General features: G+C 41.8%; 1 protein-coding gene across 3 annotated transcripts in view; it reads right to left on the bottom strand.

The window, feature by feature from the left end:
- Window positions 1-2,218: 2,218 nt before the first annotated feature.
- The window catches only part of LOC139380493 (high affinity cGMP-specific 3',5'-cyclic phosphodiesterase 9A-like), a 35,647-nt gene continuing 18,533 nt past the window's right edge, over window positions 2,219-19,332 (bottom strand). The window contains exons 7-19 of one of the 3 annotated variants that reach the window (XM_071123192.1): window positions 12,689-12,773; window positions 12,141-12,201; window positions 11,052-11,126; window positions 10,785-10,871; window positions 10,527-10,631; window positions 9,890-9,972; window positions 9,615-9,771; window positions 9,397-9,510; window positions 9,066-9,170; window positions 3,043-3,171; window positions 2,836-2,931; window positions 2,659-2,716; window positions 2,219-2,542 (exon numbers count right to left, since the gene is read on the bottom strand). In XM_071123192.1, coding sequence (XP_070979293.1) covers window positions 2,669-2,716; window positions 2,836-2,931; window positions 3,043-3,171; window positions 9,066-9,170; window positions 9,397-9,510; window positions 9,615-9,771; window positions 9,890-9,972; window positions 10,527-10,631; window positions 10,785-10,871; window positions 11,052-11,126; window positions 12,141-12,201; window positions 12,689-12,773 — 1,145 coding nt within the window. In that variant the 3' untranslated portion in view covers window positions 2,219-2,542; window positions 2,659-2,668. Of the gene's footprint in view, window positions 2,543-2,658; window positions 2,717-2,835; window positions 2,932-3,042; window positions 3,172-9,065; window positions 9,171-9,396; window positions 9,511-9,614; window positions 9,772-9,889; window positions 9,973-10,526; window positions 10,632-10,784; window positions 10,872-11,051; window positions 11,127-11,203; window positions 11,279-12,140; window positions 12,202-12,688; window positions 12,774-19,332 lie in introns of all 3 variants that reach the window. The other 2 variants (XM_071123194.1, XM_071123193.1) reach the window with 2 other exon arrangements.

Genomic DNA, 19,332 nt, shown 5'->3' with positions numbered 1-19,332 from the left:
AACGAATGCTCTGAATCAAACCTGCTACCTACTACGTCAACTTGATTTTAGCCTGTCCGGTGAATAAATATAAGACTTCTCCGCCAAACAGATTCTTGTTCATCACTACCGCCTATCCCTTCTTGGAAAATCCACTTTACATCGGAGCCTGAATTGTTCGCCGGGCTCTCCAGTGGGAACGAACTATTGGACCTAGAATACATCCTTTAGACCATAAAGAATTCGGAATTATTTTTCCGCACAGTCAATAATATATCTGGTCAATTTACTCAACCCATACCAAATGTAACTCAACGCGGTTTCGCTATGACTGCTATACAAACTCTGTGTATGTTTTTCCACTGGAAGTTTCCTGTACAATGTGGGCGATGCTCAACTATTTGGCAAGGCAACTGTGTGTAGAACCGTAAAAAGAGTCTACATCGCATTGAATATATATTTGTATGTATTTGTTGCATTCCCTGGCCATCAACCTGTCCATATAATAATCAATAAGGACTTTTACAGAATTGCAGGTATAGTAGGCTGTGATAGGTTGACTGCAAGCGATGCTTTGCTAACCTCAAATTAATGAAGCTAAGCAACACAATAAACATGATAAATAGCCAAATTCATCCCGCAGATTTTCCAAACGTCATTGGTGCTATAGGTGGGACACATATCCTCCATTCAAAGACCATTCTAGACCAAAATGAAGGGGAGAAAATCGATTCACAGCATAAACAAACAGGTAGCTAGCTATTGAATACTGTAGCCTACACAAATCAAATCATTTTCATAAACAGTCATGAAATTAAATGATCTTCCTTCTTTTGTCAGATGATCTGTGACCTCCATTGGGTTATAACTAAACAGAGAACTCATTGTTGCCCATGTTGTCATGAAAAGCACTATGAATTCAATAAATTATTATTAATCCTACATTAGGCTATGAAATGGACCTGCAATTGTGACATAGGCTACAACAACTTCCATATTAGGCCAAAGCCTTGACACTTAAATATCACCAGTGGTGCAATAAAAGTGCTCTATAAAGTGCAAAGTGTTGTTACTAATCAGCCATGTGTGTGAGCTAGGCCTATTAGACATTGGAATTGTGTCACTACACTTGGCCAAGCTCTGTCTGCAATTTTCTGCCAGGTTCCCTCTGTTTTTTTTCCAACGGTGGATGTATTACTTGTTTTCGTAAATATATGAACATATTCGTTGTATGTTCTTACAACTGTTTCTTGTTGTAGACGTGAAATATTGGGCTCTGTCTTTTGACTCCGTATCAATAGTTTTTTCTGTCATCGACTTGAGGACCTTTTCTAATGTTGCATGCACGCGCCAGATCAACCAATCTGCGCTCCACTTAGCCTAACAACTTAAATGAGAAGCATCTGTTCTGGAACCAAGGAATCCTGGACTCCCTCACCTGGTTAACACAAGCCAGATATGTTCAGGGAACCCTGAATTTGTTAAACCATCTTTCTGAAATACTAATACCCCTCTGAACTAGAGTCAGGATGTGCCTGTAGTGTCATACCTTGACCACTGGGGGCCCAAGTCCTTCCACTGTCAAAGTACAGTATGTTGCCATCATGAGCACATTCCCTTGCCCAGGCATTGTTGACTCATGCCAGATCTCACCACGCCTGGATAGGTATTTTACTTATCAGCTAACCACACAGCAATCTGGTGCCCGACATCAAAGTCGTTGACGCAACCATTGGTTGATGAATGCAACGTCTAACCAGGGGAACAGGATTCTGATCATGCTGCAGTGGCAGTGCATATCTGTCATTCATTGTCTACCCTCCATAATACTCTTACCATGCCTTTTCTTCTTAAAATAAACCCTTGTATGTTTGGCATGTATGTTCTGCATTGAAAGGCTTTAGGTGTTTCAAAATCCTGTTCAACTAAGTCACGTTTTGTATGGGTCACCCCCACACTGACAGCTCCTTAAACCTTCAATAGTTGCTATGTTCGCTAGGAATATGCAGAAAGTAAACAGGGAGTGGAGGCATATGGAAGGAAGGCACATTTCTGATCTACAGCAACAAGGCCACGTGTGTATGATGTTTGGAATGTTCAGAATGCTGAGTGCACAGGCTGACGCGCTACATGGCAAAGAGTAGAACAGAGAGTGTAACAAGTGCTCCTCATCCATTCTGTCTATCTTAATCATATGAAACTTATCCACAGCTAAAATGAACATAAATACGTCTAGAAATAAGACTAATAAGCTTTAATAATGGCAATATATGTTTTAAAACAAAATAAAAAACATTATGTGAAAGGTTATAATTAAAGTAAACCTTTTATTTTGTAGGAAACAACGAAGGCAACTAAAAATCTGTACATTCTGTATAAAACAACATTAAAAAAAAACAAGAGAAAATCTAAATATTGTTCACTGAAGTAGTCTGCTGTACAAGTCGACATTCCCTGATAAAAGCTTTTGGATTGTCCATCCGGCCAGTCAGTCAAGTAGCTTGGTCTGTTTCCATCTTCCTCTGGTCCCATTCCTCAGACTATGCTGACTCAACCTTTACCACTGTAGGAAGTTTGAGTTAAAACAGAGGAACACACATTCATTTCATCTACACCGCACCAGAGCCATACAGTATAGAGAAAAACTTTGCTCAATGCAGCCAGTTTAAAAACACCTACCTTTGTGCTTTCATTTCTTCTTCCCCATAGTCAAGTTCTCACTTTTCTTTTTCTGCACCTAAAGTAGAAACATTCACAGGACTGTTAGTCACCGCTGCTACACATAAGAACATGCAAACATGTCCTTCTTAAATAAAAAAAATAAAAAACACATGTACACACACAAATACCTCTGACCTCATTCATGGCATCGTCAATCTGCTTGAGCTCTTCGTATCTGTCTCGCGACTCTCTCAGAGGCTGGACCATCACATCCTCAATCTGAGGGAACAGCTGAGACACACAGAGAGAGAGAAAGGAGGCAGGCGTTTACCATCATCATCATCATCATAGTCCTATCACTCCAACATTCTCTTTTTATAGTCCCATCCATCCATGGCTCACCTTCATGACGGTCTCAAACATGGGGATGAGGACAAACTTGATGAAACCGATCTGAGCGGTGGGTTTGGTGACCTTCTCTCTGTCCATGAAGGGGGCCACAGGCAGACCCTCTGCCTTCTCCCTGTCACTCTGTGGAAAGGGTGAAGAGAGAGAAAGATGTCAGTGCAATCCATAATTCTTTATACAAATGGTAAATAGTGTATCTACAGTACTTTCAAAGTATTCACAGCCCTTTACTTTCCCCACATTTTGTCGTGTTACAGCTTGAATTTAAAATGGATGAAGTCAAGATTGTGTGTCACTGGCATACCAACAATATCCGATGAGTTCACATTTTTACAAATTCATTAAAAATGAAAAGCTGAAATGTCTTGAGTAAATAAGTATTCATCCACTTTATGGCAAGCCTAAATAAGTTCAGGAGTAAAAATGTGCTTAACAAGTCATATAATAAGTTGCATGGACTCACTCTGTGTACAATATATACATTCATATATTTTAATGACTACCTCATCTCTGTATCCCACACATACAGATAATTGTAAGCTTACTCAGTCGAGCAGTGCATTTCAAACACAGATTTAACCACAAAGTCCAAGGATGTTTTCAGAGGCAAAGAAGGGCACCCATTGGTAGATGGGTAAAAATAAAAAAGCAGACATTGAATATCCCTTTGAACATGGTGAACTTATTCATTGTACTTTGGATGGTGTATCAATACACTCAGTCACTACAAAGATACAGGCGTCCTTCCTAACTCAGTTGCTGGAGAGAAAGAAAACCGCTCATGAATTTCTCCATGAGGCCAATTGTGACTTTAAAACAAATTCTGAGACAACATAGTGATGATGAATTTTACAAAAGACTCCCAAAGAACCCTACTAATCAATTCAACTCTGATCCATATTAAATTGTCAATTTTTGAATGGAGGGGAAATTACAAAGACAATATGAGTATATGAAAGTTGACTGCCCAAACATACCTGTCATATACGCGCTACCCAAAATTCACAAAAGCATGACACCACCTATACCAGGCAGGCCCATTGTGAGTAGTAACGGACAGAGAATATCTCTACCTTTGTAAACCATTTTGTGAAACCCTGGGCTATCTCCCTCCCCACGTATGCTAGAGACTCTATTGATTTTACATATTTAAAAAAAAATTGTGGACCATATACCTGAAAATTAAATTCTGTGTACTCTTCATGTTACCATTCTATATACTTGAATAAAAAAACATGAGCTGGCACACACCCAGAGATAATTATTTTATGTGCTGAGCTATCAAAAAAATAGAGTCACACACTCTATACATAAACTTCCAGTAATTTATTGGGTTTCAGCATCACTGGATTCAGCACTACCTGTTTTTCAAACATTTCTAGATATACAGTACCAGTCAAAAGCTTGTACACACCTACAGTACACATTAAAGGGTTTTTCATTATTACCATTTTCTACATTGTAGAATAATAGTGAATACATACAACATATGAAATAACACATATGGAATCATGTAGTAACCAAAAAAAAGTGTTAAACAAATCAAAATGTATTTTATATTTGAGATTCTTCAAAGTAGCCACCCTTTGGCTTGATGACAGCTTTGCACACTCTTGGCATTCTCTCAACCAGCTTCATGGTCACCTGGAATGCAGTCACCTGGAATGCATTTCAATTAACAGGTGTGCCTTGTTAAAAGTTAATTTGTGGAATTTCTTTCCTTCTGAATGCGTTCGAGTCAATCCGTTGTGTTGTGACAAGGTACAGTAGGGTTGGTATACAGAAGATAGCCCTATTTGGTAAAAGACCAAGTCCATATTATGGCAAGAACAGCTCAAATAAGCAAAGAGAAACAACAGTCCATCAATAAGACATGAAGGTCCGTCAATGCGGAAAATTTCAATAACTTTCAAAGTTTCTTCAACTGCAGTTGCAAAAACCATCAAGCGCTGTGATTAAACTGACTTTCACGAGGACCGCCACAGGAAAGGAGGACCCAGAGTTACCTCTGCTGCAGAGGATAAGTTCAGTAGAGTTAACGGCACCTCTGATTGCAGCCCAAATAAAGGCGTCACAGAGTTCAAGTAACAGACATCTCAACATCAACTGTTCAGAGTAGACGGCGTGAATCAGGCCTTCATGGTCAAATTGCTGCAAAGAAACCACTACTAAAGGACACCAATAATAAGAAGAGACTTGCTTCGGACAAGAAACATGAGCAATGGACATTAGACCGGTGGAAATCTGTCCTTTGGTCAGATTAGTCAGAATTTGAGATTTCGGGTTCCAACCGCCGTGTCTTTGTGAGACGCAGAGTAGGTGAACGTATGATCTCAGCATGTGTGGTTCCCACCGTGAAGCATGGAGGAGGAGGTGTGATGGTGCTTTGCTGGTGACACTGTCTGTGATTTATTTAGAATTCAAGGCACACTTAACCAGCATGTCTACCACAGCATTCTGCAGCGATACGCCATCCCAGCTGTTTTGAGCTTATCATTTGTTTTTCAACAGGACAATGATGCAAAACACACCTCCAGGCTGTGTAAAGGCTATTTGACCAATGAGAGTGATTGAGTGCTGCATCAGGTGACCTGGCCTCCACAATTACCCAACCTCAACCCAATTGAGATGGTTTGGGATGAGGTGGACCGCAGAGTGAAGGAAAAGCAGCCAACAAGTGCTCAGCATATGTGGGAACTCCTTCAAGACTGTTGGTAAAGCATTCCTTTGAGAGAATGCCAAGAGTGCGCAAAGGTGTCATCCAGGCAAAGGGTAGCTACTTTGAAGAATCTAAAATTAAATATATTTAGATTTGTTTAACACTTTTTTGCTTACTACATGATTCCATATGTGTTATTTCATAGTTTTGACATCTTCACTATTACTCTAGAAAATAGTAACAAATGAAGAAAAACCCTTGAATTAGTAGGTGTGTCCAAACTTTTGACTGCTATACTGTAAATATATATATATATATATATATATCTCTCTAGGAATGTTTGAAAAACATTTGGTGCTAAATCCAGACCTTAACCCCTTTCTCTCCAATATTCTCCTAATTCTGAGATATTTGGATGACATTTTCGTGAACTATGCAGGCACCCAGGACAAACTTTTGGAATTCCATGCTTATCAAAACTCTATGAATGAACACCTTCATTTCACCATTAACTATGACCTATCACAAATCAGTTTTCTTGATGTGATGGTTATCAAGGACAAAACCTCCCTCTCCACAGATGTCTATACGAAACCTACGGACAGGAACACCCTCAGAGGTGACAGCTTTCATCCACGTCCACTTATTAAAAGTCTCCCTATAAGTCAATTCAGTCGTATCAGAAGAAAATGCCGCTCTGATGCCTCTTATCCGAACCAGACCACGGACCTCACGCAAAGGTTTAAGGAAATGCGGTACAAAGACAATTGGGTAAAACATGTCAATGATCAGTTTGAAGGACACAGTTAGAAAGCCTTCAAACAAAAGTTCAAGAAAAAGCAGAATGTGTCCCATCATGCTTCACCCAATACTCACCGATACTGAAACATTGGGGAAGGCATTTAAGGACATTATCAGGAAGGACTGGTACATTATTGATACTGACCCACAATTGAAACCCATTTTTAAATATCCCCACATACGGTCTTTAAAAAGACGCACAAACGTGAGAGACATCGTGGTTAAATCTGATTACCCACCAGAGAAAAGGGAGACTTTCCGGAGGATAATTACAAATGTGGCCAATGAGCTCAATGCAGCTTCACGTACAAATGCAACTCATTTACCCACCAACCGCACGGGACAAAGATTTAAGTTAAAAGGGCCTGATTATCTGCATATCCACCAATGTTATTTACATGTTGGAAATGTCCTTGTGGTCTGTCTTACATAGGGGAAACCCGTAGAAGCCTTAAGACACGGATCAGTGAGCACCGCAGCAATATACGGACAGGTGAGACAAGAAATATGGTTTCTGTTCATTTTGTACTGGACATCCTATTAGTTCTCTGAGATACATTGGAATAGAAATGGTCAAGATGTTATGAAGGGGAGGGGACATTGAGAGGAAACTTCTTCAAAGGGATTCTTTCTGGATCCACAGGCTCAACACACTGTCTCCTCTTGGCCTTAACAAGGAATTTGACTTCAAACTGTTTTTATAGTTTCAATATGTCCTAATAGTTTTTTTGTTTTTTTGAATCCTAATTGAATATTGTATGTGTATGTATATTACTGTAAATATTGATCACATTCCTTGTGTATGTATCACGCCCTGTTCTGTTTCACCTGTCTTGTGCCTGTCTCCACCCCCCACCAGGTGTCTCCCATTTGTCCCCATTATCCCCTGTGTATTTATACCTGTGTTTTCTGTTTGTCTGTTGCCAGTTCGTCTTGTCCCGTCAAGTATTACCAGCGTGTTTTCCCGGTTTTGAGTCTTTCTAGTTATTGTTTTCTAGTCTTCCCGGTTCTGACCATTCTGCCTGCCTGCCATTCTGTACCTCATTGACTCTGCCCTGACCCTGAGTCTGCCTACCATTCTGTACCTCATTGACTCTGCCCTAGACTACTGACCTCTGCCTGCCCTCGACCTGCCCTGCCCTGGCCTGGCCTGTCCCCTTGTATAATAAATATTATGAGAACTGTACTCTCCGCCTCCTCCTCTGCATCTGGGTCATATCCTGAGTCGTGATAGTGTGATCATATATTTTGATACATTGAAATGTGTTAAACATTTTTTTTTTTTTTACCTAATGTTTCAGGAAGTGATGTCACTGAGTACTGCCCCTATACATAGGACCTTCTACACCCACCTGAGATGTTGATGCCTGATGAGGACCTAAGGGTTGAAACGTAGTTCTAAATAAATATCACCTGGGAGCATGAGCAGCAGTGAGCAGTGTTTTCCTTTCTGTTTTCCAGGAGTTTGACTACAACTCCAGCACCTGTGGAAAGTACCTGGATGTGCGCATGCTCTTCAGCTTTTGGACTTTAAAACAGTGAAAGAGTTGAATGGCCGTGATAGGAGAAAACAGAGGATGGATCAACAATATTGTTGTTACTAAACAAAATGAACCTAAATGACAGAGTGAAAAAAAGGGAGCCAAATATACACTGGAGTTGCTTATCAAGACGAAATTGGACGTTCTTGAGTGGCCTAGTTACAGTTTGGACTTAAATCGTCTGTAAAATATATGGCAAAACCTGAAAATGTTTGTCTAGCAATGATCAACAACCGACTTGACAGAGCGTAAAGAATAAAACAAATAATACATGTTGTACCATCCAGGTGTGCAAAGCTCAGAAAGACTCATAGCTGTAATCACAGCTAAAGGTGATTCTAACATGTATTGACTCAGGGGGTTGAATACTATATTCGTTTTTTTTTTTTAACTTTTCAGATTTATTTTACAAATGTTAGAAACATGGCAATTCAATCAATTGTAATCCCACTTTGCAACACAACAAAATGTGGAAAAAGTTGAGGGATATATCTGAAGGCACTGTATACTGTATGTCAAAATACAATGTTTCAGGAAATGTGTTGTTCCATTTTCACACAGACTAATGTATCAATATTGAGATATGAGGCAGGTATGACACATACCTTGAATTACACAGTAGGCTATGTACTGTATAAAAACACATATACAGTAAATGGGAGTTTACACAGTAGCCTATGTACTATATAAATAAAAAAAACACTCCCCTTTGTATGTATTTGTATGTATTTGGACAGCTCTATTTGGCTCTATACTATACCAGTATTTTGGATTTGAGATTAAATCACATTCAGTGACAGTACAGAATATCACCTTTTATTTGAGGGTATTTTTCATATATCTAGTCCCCCCCATTTGAAGATGTCATAAGTATTTGGACAAATTTCACCTCAAATGAAACATTTCATCTCAAATCCAAAATGCTGGAGTATAGAGCCAAATTAAACATGTTAGAACTACTGTTGAAATACATGCATAGGTAGGTAAGTGTACAGTATAGATAGGGATTCACATACCTGCATGAAGTACTCCTCCAGCAGACAGTCCGCCCAGGGCTCAGCCACCTCCATGGGTCGCACCTCGTTAGAAATGTCACAGCACTTAATGAGCACCATCTTCAGCTGGGCGGGCCAAAGGTCACACAGTGCAGAGTTCAGTATAGGGAAGGGGTCTACTAGATTTTTTCACATAGATAGCAGCACAAAGGACTAACAAACATACATAGTGAAGTTGTAAATATAGCATTACTGCATCGAGCAGTAGGACAAATACACTGCACAAACTGTAAGGGAGTGGAAAATACGCATTCTATGGTAGGGACAAATACATAGTCATGTGTATCCTTACACAAGTGACATGCTCTTCATCAGTGAAGTCAAAGCTGTCCACTTTATGCTTGAAGGAGTCCAGTATCTCGCCATGTCGTGCCATGTCTGTGGCCAGTATCAGTGTGATGATTCCCTAAGACAGAAATAGGCGGTTAGATCAGAATATAGACTAGACTACTGCTATAGTAGTACACATACACACACACACACACACACACACACACACACACACACTACCTGGCGTATCTGTTTGAAGGCCTCGGGGTCAAAGGTGGAGAAGATGTTGCAGTCGGGCTGGGAGAAGATCTGGAAGGCTACGGCACAGTGGTGATTCTCTAGAGGGGAGATGTCATTGTAGCGTACTGCCAGCTCCGTCCGTGCATTTATCTGGTACCTGAGAGACAGAGAGAGGCTTGTTTGTTGAATGGAACCTGGACTATATCGAACTAGGATAGACAGATGGCAGTGGTAGAGTAAGAGAGAGAGAGAGCGAGAATAAAAGCATGGATTACATGTTGTTGTATCCGGGGTGATCCAGATCGTGGCACACTGCAGCTGTCATCAGAATCAGAATGTCCACCTGGGTGAACGTCTCCTGGAAGACACACAATTCACAATTATTATTATTATAAGTGGCACAACTAATGGGCCATCTGTGTTAGCATGTGTGTGTGTATGTTTGTGTCTTGTAATCGGCCATTATAGGCTTTGATTAATAAACCTGTCATGAATGGTTGTCCATGACAACAGGGTTCGAGATGATGTCTAAGGGAGCGTCTCCAAGGGAGTAGAATTTATCTCTCAGACACCTCTCAGCTTCTCTCTCCCTCCCCCTCGCCCCTCCTCTTCAAGTACAAACATCATTCTTCCTCACCAACCCCTCATTCTCATCCCTCCAGTATTAGTGCTGCCCTTTTATAGCGCTGAGGTATTACTGTAGTATATTACTGTGGTATTACCTACGGTATTACTGTTGTATTACTGTAGTATTATTACTGTGGTATTACCGTCTGTGTTACCTTTGGTATTACCTTTGGTATTACTGTGGTATTACTGTCTAAGAGAGCATCTCCAAAGGAGTAGAATTTATCTTTCAGACACATCTCTCAGCTTCTCTCTATTATTACTGTGGTATTACTGCGGTATTACCTGTAGGCTGCAGAGGCAGATCATGCTGTACATCATCTGGGTGACACAAAAACAGTGACGGAAGTTATGAAAGGGATTCATCCTGTAGTTGTCATGGATACAAAGCTGCAGGGAGGGAGGAGGGGATGAGAGAAAGAGGGAAGAATGAGTGAATGTGTAAGACCACCAGACAGCGACAACAAACCTACCACTCGTAACATGAAACAAGTGGAGCAGCAGCAGATTCTGAAAAGTTGTAGATATCTCTAGCCGTCTTACCAGCCACCGCTTCAGTGTGATGGGGTTCATGTTGAAGTCCTTGACCAGGTCCAAGTCGTGGTACATGTGCTCCAGGCAGCTCAGCATCTGGTCACATGAAGCAAGGAGGAGGAGTGAGACCGAAGGTGAGCGATACTTTGTTGCGGTTGACCACATATGATCAACAGTTATATATGGTTGTAGTTGATCCTCTATGGTCAACAACTCTATGGTTGAGTTGAGTGTTTATGGAAGTTGAACCTCTAGGGCCCAACCCCCTGTCCTCACCTCATTGGGCTCCCACTGCCACACATCAAAGGTGGGTTGTCTGAGAGCTTCCACTGTCTCCTGAGACAGGTGGTACTACACACACGCACACGCATGCAGATAGAGAACAGAAGGGGCGGAGAGAGAAGAACAAAGTGAAGTCAGCATCTTACCTCGTTGGACTCCCACAGCCAGAGGCCAAAGGCAGGCTTTCTGAGGGCATCTATGGTCTGCTGCGAGAGCATGTACTGCAGGCGACAGAGCTCCCAGTTAACCCTGTTTTTCTCCGCTGGCTGTGGGCTCACCTCTACACACACATACACACACACCTGGGCATACCTGACTACAGGTTTAACCTTAGTTAGTTTCACCCTGTATTTCTTTAAGTGAGGCAGCTTGCCACTAGGTCCTTTGCACTCCGCCTACCAATGAAATCTAGGGGAAACACAGGCACATCTAAGATGGGTACACCTAACTAGGGACAAGCTGTCAGAGACGGAAATGAAAGCGAGACATCTCACAGGGTAATTTTTTTCTGGTAGGGCGGGGCGGGTGAGCGTGGGTGGGGGGAATAAGTAGACCAGAGATGACTGTTGTTGGGCAGTTTCCCATTGAAAGCAATTTTGTCTGTGTAAGTGGGCGTTCCCTCTATCTTATGAGCACGCCAGATATTACAGAGGAACCGTGAGCTCACACGGGAAATCATACTCACGCAAGTGAGGGAACGCCCACTTACACAGACAGGAACCTTGACCATTTTTTGAATGGAAATCATCTTTGATGCTGTGTCTGATAATAGGAGGTGCATCTCTCACACTATTTTAATTTGAATGCCATTTAGCAGATGCTTTTATCCAAAGTCATGTGTGCATAATTTTTTTACGTATGGGTGTTTCCAGGAATGGAACCCACTATCCTGATGTTTCAAGAACCATGATCTACCAACTGCGCTACGGAGGACCAGAGGATCACACAACTGATTCTGGACATTCAAAAGTGGTGTTCTGACGCTATGGACATACAATACCTGATAACAAGCTCATTGACAATGACAAAACACAGACTGACAGTGACAATGAAGTAGGAGGAATTTGCAGACCACTCACTTACTTTGGGGTAAGAGGGCACATCTCTGCGAGGTGTCAGCTTCTTGTTGTCATCCAGGAAATGACTACAGTACAAAGCAAGCAGTAACCAATTAATAAAATCCGACCATAGACACACACAACATAGTGCGAAGACTGTAATGAAATATTAAATATTAAGATATAAGCAAGCCTTCGTAAGAATATCAGTAGGCCTATATAACAGGATGTAACAGTCTGTAACAATATCAGTATGAGCCATTACTGCTCGCACAAGCCAAGGCACGTGCAAAGCTACTTACTGATCTGGGGGCAGTCGTTTTAAAGCCCTGCTAATGACAGACAGGGGAGAGGAAGTTTTCCTCCAACACTTCCTCTACTAACTTCCTCTAACTAGGCGCTAAGAAAGACTATTCAATGTAAGACGCAGAAAACAAACACCATTCAGGCTTACATTGGACATCTTTATCAGGATTCAGGTCAAAGCTAAAGGGTCAAGATTAATCGTTATCATGATTCAAGTCAAAGCTAGAGGTCAAGGTTCAAAGATGATCAGATAACCATGTGACTAACCTGTTGTTCCGGGAGGCCATCTCCTCCCGGAGCTTCTTGATGTCGCTGCGACACTTCTCTATCTCCACCACCTTCATCCCTTCCACTGCAGAGAGAGAATGAGAGAGGGAAAGAAAGAAAGAAAAAAAGAGAGAGAGAAAGAGGGGTTAATATATCCTATGTAACCAATAATCAGGTGACCTGGGCCTGAAGCAGTCAGTCACCCGGAACAAATTAACCTCAAAACACCCCCCCCCCCAGCCACCACAGTAGCAGTACTTCACAGTGAAGGACGATGTAATGATTAAAGATTGATTACTGATTAAATGTTCCCACTGGACTGCACAGTGAGGCTGGGGCACCATGCGTGTATGGAACAAATTGTGACAGAACAGTTGAAGGCCATAAAGGCCTTTTAAACATACAGTAGTGTGCAAAAATTTGAGGAAATCCAATGTACTACCGGTACTTTGACGGAATGAGGCATATCAAGCCATCTATATCAATTCAATTTTATATCTGTTTTTACAATCTGATTAGAGAGATCTAACACATCAAATAAAAGCTCAAAGGGAAGCCAGCGAGCATAGTGTGGACAGTGTAAACAAACTTCCTTGCACACAACAAAATGGACAGAAATAGATTAAATAGGCAGCACTATGATTTACTATAGGGTCAAGGACAGCTAGCATAGATGTCGGATCTTAATTTGATCACCATGTTGTAGGATAACTTTCCAGCAATGCAGGTAATTTAAAATGTGTAGTGTATTTGATGTTTAAAAAGGCTTCTGAAGTTTTTAATTTCCACTTTGAAATTTCAGACTTGATTTTCCCTTAGGAAGAGTGTATCATCCCCTACAGAAATGCTCAGAAGTTTACATACACTCAATTAGTATTTGGTAGCATTGCCTTTAGATTGTTTAACTTGGGTCAAACATTTTGGGTAGCCTTCCACAAGCTTCCCACAATAAATTTGGTGAATTTTGGCCCATTCCTCCTGACAGAGCTGGTGTAACTGAGTCAGGTTTGTAGGTCACCTTGCTCACACACGCTTTTTCAGTTCTGCCCACAAATGTTCTATAGGATTGAGGTCAGGGATTTGTGATGGCCACTCCAATACCTTGACTTTGTTGTCCTTAAGCCATTTTGCCACAACTTTGGAAGTATGCTTGGGGTCATTGTCCATTTGGAAGACCCTTTTGCGACCATGCTCTAACTTCCTGACTTATGTCTTGAGATGTTGCTTCAAATATCCACATAATTGTCCTCCCTCATGACTTCATCTATTTTGTGAAGTGCACCAGTCCCTCCTGCAGCAAAGCACCCCACAACATGATGCTTGCTGCCACTCCCGTGCTTCACGGTTGGGATGGTGTTCTTCGGCTTACAAGTTTCCCCCTTTTTCCTCCAAACATAACGATGGTCATTATGGCCAACCAGTTCTATTTTTGCTTCATCAGACCAGTGGACATTTCTCAAAAAAGTACGATCTTTGTCCCCATGTGCAGTTGCAAACCGTAGTCTGGTTTTGGAGCAGTGGCTTCTTCCTTGCTGAGCGGCCTTTCAGGTTGTGTCGATATAGGACTCGTTTTACTGTGGATATGGATACTTTTGTACCAGTTTCCTCCAGCGTCTTCACAGGGTCGTTTGCTGTTGTTCTGGGATTGATTTGCACTATTCGCACCAAAGTACATTCATCTCTCAGAGGTAGAATTGTGATACAGTCAATTATAAGTTTCTTCCACAGCAAATCTACCATTCCAGTGTTTTACTTGCTATATTGTATTTACTTCGCCACCATGGCCTTTTTTTTGCCTTTACCTCCCTTATCTCACCTCATTTGCTCACATTGTATATAGACGTAGTTTTCTACTGTATTCTTGACTGTATGTTTGTTTTACTCCTTGTGTAACTCTGTGTTGTTGTATGTGTCGAACTGCTTTGCTTAAATTGGCCAGGTCGCAATTGTAAATGAGAACGTGTTCTCAACTTGCCTACCTGGTTAAATAAAGGTGAAATAAAATAAAAAATAAGTGAAATAATCTGTCTGTAAACAATTGTTGGAAAAATTACTTGTGTTATGCACAAAGTAGATGTCCTAACCAACTTGCCAAAACTATAGTTTGTTATCAAGAAATGTGTGGAGTGGTTGAAAAATGAGTTTTAATGACTCTAACCTAAGTGTATGTAAACTTCCGACTTTAACTGTATAGTGTCTAGCAGTTGCTATACATGTCAAGGCTACAGCTAGCATTGTACAAGTTTATGATAAAGCATAATTCCCACCTAGTCTATAGTTTTTCTATGTGATTTCTCTTTGGTCAATGTCCAGGTGAATAACATGAGGTCAGAAAATAATAATATGAGGTTAAACTAGAGTAGAGAACATAATACTGATGTAGGAGGTTCATTTGAGCCAGTTTGCCACAGCAGGAAAATAATCCTGCTGCAACAGGAAATGTGAATTATTATGTTGATTATAATTAATGGACATTTGTGTAGAGGCTGATACATTTTTCATAAGGGAAAGTCAAGTCAGAAATTTCAACCTGGAAATGTCAAACCTCAGAAGCCAGTTTTCTCCCCAATTTCGTGATATCCAATTGTAATCCAGTTACGATCTTGTCTCATCGCTACAACTCACCAACGGGCTTGGGAGAGGCGAAGATTGAGTCATGCATCCTCCAAACATGACCCTCCAAGTCCTGCTGCTTCTTAACACACACTCACTTAACCCGGAAGCCAGCTGCACCAATGTGTCGGAGGAAACACTGTTCAACTGACGATGAGGGTCAGCTTGCAGGCGCCTGGCCCGCCACTAGAGCGCGATGAGCCAAGTTAAGCCCCCCTGGCCAAACCCTCCCCTAAAAACCCTCCCCTAACCTGGACGACGCTGGGCCAATTGTGTGCCGGCCCTATGGGACTCCCAGTCATGGCCGGTTGTGACACAGCCTGAGATCAAACCCCATGCTGTCGTGACACCGCAACACCTTCGACCACTGCGCAACTCGGGAGGCCCCTCTATTGCCAGTTGTTATCCCCTTACTTGCTAGCCAGCCAACTTGGGCTAACACAGTCACGTCAAACAGTGAAACCCAAATAACAGAAAAGTAGCATGATTTGCATTTATTTAAGCTGTTTTCTAGCATTTGGATACATCTATAACAATGAGCTAATGAAAATGTGCTCTCTCGTCAGGACACTGTTTAGAGGAGCTAGCCAACAACATAGCTAACAAAATCAATTCAAACTGAAGCTGGAAATACAGCAAACTAGCTGCATTTCATTTAACTTGACCTGTTTTTTTATTTACATTTCTTTGTATACATATCCATAAAGATTACGCTAATTCATGATTTCGGCTGGTTGAGAAAAGCTGCCTGCCTCTCTGTCTCGTCCCGACTCACAACTCGTTCATTAATATGGGACAGCTGGAGATCGAATTTCAATATTGAAACAATGTTGCAAATGTCGCAGAGACAGATAGCACGGTTTATACAAATCTCCGCTGTTGAAAACCAAATTCTAGTCCAAAATAAATTAGAGATCATGTCTAAGATGATTTTCTACAGTGGAGATTTTTATAAAGTTTATAAATTGCCTGGTTGGGTTGATGGATAGCACAGTGAAATGGAACAGTAAATAGGCATTTCAACGTCATAGCCTTAGCCGGTAGTAACTTGTGGAATAGGCACTGGCTGGAACGCGGTTTTAACCCATCAGCATCCAGGATTAGACCCACCCCGTGTATAACAGGTGAATAGAGAATGTATGGTATGTCAGTCTATTATGTTAAAAAAAAACTCACATATAAAATCAAAGATCCAAACTTGGTTAGTAGACAGTTTTGTACACTATTTGAAATGTAAAAACACTGTTTAACAACCACGAGACACAAGTATGTTTTAAAGCTGAACAAATTTGCATTGCTAAATAGCTCAAGACAAAACACCCCATTCAAACCCTACTAAATAGTTAAATCCCCCTCCTTCAGGGGTGTACGTTACTTTTCTTAACCTTAAAAGGAAACTTTCCCGCTAGACACTATTTGGGGTGTTTTTCCAGTCTCCCTAAAAAGCATACAGATGGCGCCGACAGACATGGCAGCTTTGCTTCTAGCTCCTAAGCAACTTTGCAGTATTTAGTTTTTTGGGGTGTTACTTACATAAAAAAAACATTCTGGGCTAATTGTGTTATTACATACAGCCGGAAATACATTTTGGATATCAGAGCGGCAGTAACCAGCATTACGACCAGGAATACAACTTTCCCGAATTAGATCCTTTGTTCGCACCCCCCTGGGTAATTGAACTTATCCCAGAGGCTGCTCCAAGACGCCGCCGGCAGAGAAGAGGTATTCAGAGTGGACTTGTAGTCCGACTCAGAAGGCTAATGTTCAGTCTCTGGTCAACAAAGTAGACGAGCTCAGGGCGAGGATCTCCTTCCAGAGAGACATCAGGGACTGTAACATACTCTGTTTCATGGAATCATGGCTCTCTCCGGATATACTGTCCCTATCCATACGGCCAGATGGGTTCTCAGTACATCACACAGACAAGAATAAAGAAGTCTCTGGGAAGACGAAGGGCGGTGGTGTATGTTTCATGATTAACCACTCATGGTGTGACTGTGATAATGTACAGAAACACAAGTCATTTTGTTCACCTGACCTAGAACACAATCAAATGCCGACCGTTTTTCCTCCCAAGAAAATGATATTTGTTTATAGTCCCCCTCTAGCCGATACCACTATGGTCCTCAAGGAACTACACTGGACTTTATGCAAACTGGAAACCACATATCCTGAGGCCGCATTTATTGTAGCTGGGGATTGTAATAAAGCAAATTTGAGGAAAACACTATTGAAGTTCTATCAACACATTGACTGCAGTACTCGTGCTGGGAAAACACTCAACCACTGCTATTCTCTCTTCCGGGATACCTACAAGGCCCTCCCCCGCCCATTTTGCTCCCCCATTCCTATATGCACAGGAAGTACCTGCGCTAAGGTCTATTCAACACTGATCTGACCAATCAGAATCCATGCTTCAAGATTGTTTTGATCACTTGGACTGGGATTTGTTCCGGGTAACCTGTAAGAATAACAATGATGTATACACGGACACGGTGACTGAGTTCATCAGGAAGTGTATAGGGAATGTTGTTCCCACTGTGACTATTAAAACCTACCCAAACCAGAGACCATGGATAGATGGCAGCATTCACGCAAAACTGAAAGCGCGAACCACCGCATTTAACCATGGCAAGGTGACTGGGAATATGTTTGAATACAAACGGTGTAGTTACTCCTTCCGTAAGGCAATCAAACAAGCAAAACGTCAGTACAGAGAAAGTGGAGTCACAATTCAACAACTCCGGGGCTCTCGTTATCTGTGGCCGACATGAGTAAGACATTTAAGCGTGTTAACCCTAGCATGGCTGCCGGCCCAGACGGCATCCCTAGCCGCGTCCTCAGAGCATGCGCAGAACAGCTGGCTGGAGTGTTTACGGACATATTCAATCTCTCCCTATCCCAGTCTGCTGTCCACACTTGCTTCAAGATGTCCACCATTGTTTCTGTACCCAAGAAAGCAAAAGTAACTGAACTAAATGACTATTGCCCCCTAGCACTCACTTCTGTCATCATGAAGTTATTTGAGAGGCTAGTTAAGGATCATATCACCTCTACCTTACCTGACACCCTAGACTCAGTTCAATTTGCTTACCGTCCCAATAGATCTACAGACGATGGAATCACAATTGCACTACACACTGTTATATCCCATCTGGACAAGAGGAATACCAATGTAAGAATGCTGTTAATTGACTATAGCTCAGCCTTCAACACCATAATACCCTCCAAGCTCATCATCAAACTTGGGTCTGTGCAACTGGGTCCTGGACTTCCTGATGGGCCGCCCCCAGGTGGTGAAGGTAGCAAACAACCTCCACTTCACTGATCCTTCACCCATGACTGCGTGGCCACAAACGCCTCCAACTCAATCATCAAGTTTGCAGACGACACAACAATAGTAGGCCTGATTACCAACAATGACGAAACAGCCTACAAGGAGGAAGTGAGGGCCCTGGCGGAGTGGTACCAGGAAATGACCTCTCAATTCACAACAATACGTCAACAAAACAAAACGGAGCTGATCGTGGACTTCAGGAAACAGCAGAGGGAGCACGCCCCTATCCACATTGACGGGACAGCAGTGGAGAAGGTGGAAAGCTTCAAGTTCCTCGGCATGCATATCACTGATCTGAAATGGTCCACCCACACAGACAGTGTGGTGAAGAAGGCGCAACAGCGCCTCTTCAACCTCAGGAGGCTCAAAAAATTTGGCTTGGCCCCTAAGACTGTCAAACTTTTACAGATGCACAATTAAGAGCATGCTGTCGGGCTGTATTACCGCCTGGTACGGCAACTGCACCGCCCGCAACCGCAGGGCTCTCGAGAGGCTGGTGCTGTCTGCCAACGCTGTATTCTATTCTACTGTATTTTAGCCAATGCCACTCCGACATTGCTTGCCCTAATATTTATACATTTCTTAATTCCATTATTTACTTTTAGATGTGTGTATTGTTGTGAATTGTTAGATATTACTGTACTGTTGGAGGTAGGAACACACGCATTTCGCTACACCCGCAATAACATCTTCT

The sequence above is a fragment of the Oncorhynchus clarkii genome, chromosome 22, assembly GCF_045791955.1.
Source record: "Oncorhynchus clarkii lewisi isolate Uvic-CL-2024 chromosome 22, UVic_Ocla_1.0, whole genome shotgun sequence".
In the NCBI taxonomy this organism is placed as follows: domain Eukaryota; kingdom Metazoa; phylum Chordata; class Actinopteri; order Salmoniformes; family Salmonidae; genus Oncorhynchus; species Oncorhynchus clarkii.
The sequence above is the reverse complement of the archived record's forward strand: the minus strand, read 5'-3'. Positions and strand labels throughout refer to the sequence as shown.